This window comes from Kryptolebias marmoratus, linkage group LG20 (assembly GCF_001649575.2).
Source record: "Kryptolebias marmoratus isolate JLee-2015 linkage group LG20, ASM164957v2, whole genome shotgun sequence".
Taxonomy (NCBI): domain Eukaryota; kingdom Metazoa; phylum Chordata; class Actinopteri; order Cyprinodontiformes; family Rivulidae; genus Kryptolebias; species Kryptolebias marmoratus.
This window is the reverse complement of record NC_051449.1, coordinates 2574964-2580622: the sequence shown is the minus strand read 5'-3', so window position 1 is coordinate 2580622 and position 5659 is coordinate 2574964. Positions and strand designations below refer to the sequence as shown.

The 5659-nt window shown below is 42.7% G+C and overlaps 1 protein-coding gene and 1 long non-coding RNA gene across 4 annotated transcripts in view; one reads left to right on the top strand and one right to left on the bottom strand.

The window, feature by feature from the left end:
- The window catches only part of LOC112451009, a 17123-nt gene extending 12792 nt beyond the window's left edge, over positions 1-4331 (top strand). Inside the window, exons 4-6 of the long non-coding RNA XR_003039735.2 lie at positions 2165-2216; positions 2642-2685; positions 4201-4331. This is a non-coding gene — a long non-coding RNA (uncharacterized LOC112451009). The remainder of the gene's footprint in view (positions 1-2164; positions 2217-2641; positions 2686-4200) is intronic.
- The window catches only part of LOC108243833 (DNA ligase 1), a 20397-nt gene continuing 17117 nt past the window's right edge, over positions 2380-5659 (bottom strand). For all 3 annotated transcript variants that reach the window (XM_037973022.1, XM_017429519.3, XM_037973023.1), the window contains 6 exons: positions 4799-5095; positions 4590-4734; positions 4343-4521; positions 4196-4272; positions 3602-3647; positions 2380-2663 (listed from right to left, as the gene is read on the bottom strand). In XM_037973022.1, the coding sequence (XP_037828950.1) occupies positions 3606-3647; positions 4196-4272; positions 4343-4521; positions 4590-4734; positions 4799-5095 (740 nt within the window). In that variant the 3' untranslated portion in view covers positions 2380-2663; positions 3602-3605. The remainder of the gene's footprint in view (positions 2664-3601; positions 3648-4195; positions 4273-4342; positions 4522-4589; positions 4735-4798; positions 5096-5659) is intronic.

Genomic DNA, 5659 nt, shown 5'->3' with positions numbered 1-5659 from the left:
GTTTGCTGAAATCTTTGTGGGCAAATGTGAAGCATTAGCGCACATTTTGGCTTCGGTCGCTGCTCCTGCACGCTCCCGGCATTCTGATGTTAACAGGAAGTGACGTCACGTGTCTTCTTCCTGAGTTATTTGGGGTTATTTTGTATTCCACACTACACAAACCCACCAAGAAGAGACTAGACCGCAGAAACGGTGGTGAATCACTTCAGAAACAATAAATATTGGGTTAAAGTTGCGGGAAAGTTGTGGTGTTTTGGACAAAGTTGCAAAAAGTTGCGATTTCGTGGGGTTTGCTTGATTTTGCGTTAATAGTTGCGATTGCAACATCGCGAAATCCTGGAGGGTCTGATTATTGTTGCATCTGTTCCTCGCATTAATTATTACCAGTCTTTTTTATATTTAATTTAATTCCTGGACATCATTTGGGGACCCTGACTTCAGGTTTCAGGACCCACAACGGGGCCCCGACCCCTTACTTTGGGACCACCCTCCCCATCTTATTTTAGCCGTTTTGGTCATGATGTCACTCCAAGTTTTAGCTCAATATCTACAAAATCAATGAAGACGCAGCCATTTATTTTTTAAAGGTTAGTTGGCTGTGGCGGCCATCTTGAATTGTGTTGGCGCTCAGGGTGTCGGTTGAGGACGACCGTCAGCTACTACCACACCGAGTTTGAGCTCAGTCTCTGTAAAACTGACTGGCTTATAGTTATTTTTGTGCATTAGCTGTGGCGGCCATCTTGGATCTGTAACCTAAAGAGTGGTAGGGATGAACCCAGTTAGATATTTTGCTAACAGACAGCCTTAAAAAGCGTCTTTTTAGCAGAAACTCAAACAGGAATAAACATTAAATGTTGGAGCTCTTTCAGCGACGGGGTTTTATGTTTCTAACTAAAATAAAAGGTTAAAACTAAAAGGTTTGAAACGAATTTTGTCTTCGGCTCGTTTCCCTCCTCGTGTTTCCAGCTGATAACATTTACTGAAAAATAAGCTGTTTTCTGATTCACGCTGTAAAAATCCTGCATAATAGACGCCTTAAATCATCTTAAAGTGTAAAAGTCTTCACACTCTCCTTTTTTTCTGCTCCTGGATTAAAATTCCTGCTTTAAAAGTATTTATAACTTGCCAAAAGAAAACGTGACGGATGAAGCCTCGGCAGAGATTTCCACATTTTAACGTAAATAAAAACGGAAGGTAACGAGTTTCAAATGTCATAAACTCGTCAGATTCTGACACGTGTTCAGAAAAAGATGTCATTTTAAAGGAAAGGTGTTCCAGATGTTTCCCCTCCGTCAACATCTGGACCTGAGGAGAGCAGCTGCTGAATGGAGTATTTTGCTAACACCAGAGTAGTTAAAGATCCGACTCTCAGCTACTACCACTTCAAATTTCAGCTCAATATCTAAAAAAGTCGACTGAGTTTTAGCCGTTTTTTAAAGTCCATCCAGGGGTTCATGAGATATTTTGCTAACATGATTAGTCGGGTGTTTTTTTTAAACTTTATTAAAAGCAGCGAAGTCGCCTCCTTTTCCCTTCAGGCCCCGATGGAGGTTGTGTTCGTGGTGCGTTCAGGTGCAACTCTGTAAACCCAGCAGAGAAAAGGGTTCCAAAACTGCTGGGTTCTTATTTTATTTTATTTAAAGGTTAATTTCTTCTTCTTCTCTCCTGCTTGTGGTGCAGATGTTGGGATCTGATCTGACATCTGCACAGAGAGCAGCTGAACTCAAATCAGGTTCTGTGGGCCGACGCTGCCCCCTGCTGGCCACAAAGAGGAATGCACGTCACCTACCACCTTTTCTGCAGTTTTAGACTAAAATCATCTTAGGAGGAGAAAGATTGGCTTCTTGTAGATGTAGAGTTAAACACAGATACATTATCTCCACTTTAATTTCAAATTCAGCTTCGATTGTTTTGTTTTGAGAGCTCAATTTTATTTTTTTATATCTCTGCGTGTCCGGCTCCCACAATCCTTCGCTTCACAAACGAGCGACCCTGAACGCAGCACGTCCTAAAAAAGTTTTAAACTTTAGTTTTTATTGAGCAAATATAAAGTTTGAGACTAAACACGGTAAAAAAAATGCAGTGGAACTTGTAATTTATTGTTTTTATACATAAAACGCTCCGTTTGTCATTTATTAATTTCCTTTTTGTCCTCCGTTTGCAGGAAAATAAAAAGTTGACGCCGTGGCAGCTGGAGGAGGAAGCTTCTTCAAAAGGTAAGAAAACCAATTAATGTTTGATTTATTAGATTATTTGGCTCCGGAGGTTGATTGACAGGTGTCACATGATCATCAGAACCTTAAGTAAATCTAAAATTAAACCCAGGTTTAAAACTCCCTCTGTATGAATGTTTTTAGGTAAAATGAAGTCGAGTTTGAGGAGTGAAAAGATTTTATTAGATTACAGGAACAACAACAAAAATAAACTTCAGTGCTACAGCAACTTTTAATCTGAACTTTTGTGAAATAAAAGACAAAATCTGAGCACTTAAATGAATTTAACTCTAACAGTAACTGCCCTGATTGGACCAGTTATTACAAAATAAACTCTGCTTCTATTAAATGTAAACAATAATAAAACTGAAACAAACAAACTGCAGATGAGACAGTTTAACTGAAACTTGTTTTGTTTGTTTACTCAGACGTGTGGCTGAAGACTCGATCCTGCAGACAAGAAGAAAACGAGGTGAGGAAATGGTGATATTAACTTCCTCTTTGTGGCACATTAGTATATGGGAGGGGGGGAAACCTTTCAAGATGGGTGGTGACCATGGCGGCCATTTTGGATCCAACTTTTGTTTTTCCAATGGTAAGAGGGTCATGTGACACATCAAACTTATTGGGAATTTCACAAGAAAAACAACGGTGTGCTTGTTTTTAATGTAATTTTATTCTTTCATGAGTTATTTACAAGTTTCTCAGCACTTATAAAATGTGTTCAAAGTGTTGGATTGTCAATGCATCCCTCTTCTCCCGCTCTTCACACACTGACAGCAACGCCGCAGGAGAAATGCGAGCACAGGCTTCCAGCATCCGTAGTTTCAGGTGCTGCACATCTCGTATCTTCACAGCAGAGACAATCGCCTTCAGATGACCCCAAAGATAAAAGTCTAAGGGGGTCAGATCGGGAGACCTTGGAGGCTGTTCAACTGGCCCATGACGACCAATCCACTTTCCAGGAAGTGGAAGTGGGAGAAGAGGGTTGCATCAACAATCCAACACTTTGAACACATTTTATAAGTGGTAGGAAACTTGTAAATAACTCATGAAAGAATAAAGTTAGGTTAAAACCAAGCACACCGTTGTTTTTCTTGTGAAATTCCCAATAAGTTTGATGTGTCACATGACCCTCTTCCCATTGAAAAAACAAAAGTTGGATCCAAAATGGCCGCCATGGTCACCGCCCATCTTGAAAAGTTTCCCCGCTCCCATATACTAATGTGCCACAAACAGGAAGGTGTATCCATAGAAATGGCCGACCCTGTTCATATTAAACCTGATCCTGCAGGATGGTGGGAGTTTAATAACCTCCAATCACTGCACAGTAATTAGCCCCACCCCTTCACATCAGGTTAAATATGAACGAATGAATGAATCCAAACCTGTTTAACAGCCGTTGAACTTCTTCTTGGAGGATTTTTTCTTTTTCTGCAAACACAGGAGTTTATTATTATTATTGGGACATCATTCTGAAACAAAACCTTAAAGGGATAGTTCAGATCGTTTAAAGTGGGGTTCATGTTGGGTTAACCCCATGGTGTCCAGTCCTGCTCATCAGAAGCCTGTTAGTTACTGATTCACAGCAGAGAAACAGGAAGGACCTCAAACGGAGGATCAGCCTTCGAAGACGTCCAGAATCTGCTCGGACCACTTCTATTCCCGTTAGAGTGTAACTGCAGGTAACTCAGCTACGCTATGTGCTAAACCCCAAAGCTAACGTGACGGTTAAAGAATTAAACTAAAGGATTTTGTCAGTTATATAACAAATAAAGCACCGGAGCCATTTTAGGTCTGCCTACATGTACGTGGATGATATTATTCTTTAAAAGATCTAAACTATCCCTTAGTTCTGTTAAAAGCACCTCCTCAGCCGAGACATCCAGGCTCATTAAACCTCCGGAGGTTTAATAAATGTAACAAAGACTTCCTGATGTCACAGCTGAGGCGGCGCTCGCTGTTAAAGACTCGTTTCTTACCGCAGAAGCAGCCGGAGGAGTCTGTGCTTCCCCATCAGGCTCCGCCTCCTCCTGTTCGTCCTTAAATCGGTTCTTCTCTGCGGACATCGGGACACGTTGGGGTTTCGTGTGAAAATAAAGATGAAGATGACTCAGAGTCGGTCTTACTTGTTTTCTTTGCTGAATCTTCTTCTGCCCTTTTCTTCTTCTTCTTCTTTTTCTCTGCGTTTGGAAACGACTCGTCTCTTTGATCCTCGGCCTTCTCCGATCTCTTCTTCTTTGGAGGCTGGTTTTCCTTTGAACTTCCTTCCTGCTGTGGCTGGAGGACCTCCATCTCTTCTTCTCTTCTAAATAAAAAAGACTCAATCATTTTAAGATCGTCTCAGAAGATGTTTTTAAAAACCTGAGTACCGACTTTTTCCCTCCTGCAGGTTGGCCGCTGCTCTTTGTCCTAATCTTCCTCCTCATCATCATCATCTCTGCCGTCTTTTGAAGCTTTAGTCTCTTCCTCCGGCTGAGCTTCTTCCTCAGACGTTTCTTCTTTCTGCTCAAAGTTTCATCTGAGGAGCAGGAATCATTTTCAAACAGTCCGTCTCATAAAATGAACTCTTTATTTTCACTCACCGTCTCTGTCGCCCCCTGCTGGAGCGCCCTCAGACTGCAGCTCCTCATCTTTGACCTTCTTTTTAATCTTCTCTGAAGGAGCGACCACAGCTGCTGCTTCCTCTTCATCCCTCTCCCTTTTTCTTTTCTTCCTGCTGCTCAGAGGAACGTCTCGGAGCTCCGATGCCTCCAAACTCAGAGTTTCTGTCGGCGTCTCAACCTTCTTCTTCTTCTTCTTCTTTTTCTTCTTCCTGGTCTCCTCAGAGGGTGGACTTCCTGTTTCCTGCTCAACGATGAAGACGTCCGGATCTTTCGGTCCTGAAAAATCATATTTTATAAATATATAAACTCCAGCTGAACGGATCGGTCTGTTTGCTCCAATAAGTCCTGGAAAACAGGAAGTAGATTGTGTCAACGAGTCGTTTCAAGACGTGGCGTTCCCCCGGGCTCCATCCTGGGCCCTCGTCTGTTAACGTCTACACGCTGCCTCCAACTCAGCTCCTAAACAACAACTACATCCCAGAATAAACACAGACTGAGGACGGAGCGAATCACCCGTCAGTGATGCTGAACATTCAGACAGCCTGAGGAGGAGAGCTCCAATTAAAGGACTCAGCAGGACTTAGACTCGTCCCATCACTGGAACAGTCTTCAGAGACCAGGACAGCGGATCCGACCCGCTCTCCGTCCCCAGAATCAAAACCAAACAGGATCTGGGTCGTCCAGGACGGCAGACAGACAGAGAGACTCTGAGGACGGCAGACAGACAGAGAGACACTCTGAGGACAGCAGGCAAACAGAAAGACACTCTGAGGACAGCAGACAGACAGAGAGACACTCTGAGGACAGCAGGCAAACAGAGAGACACTCTGAGGACAGCAG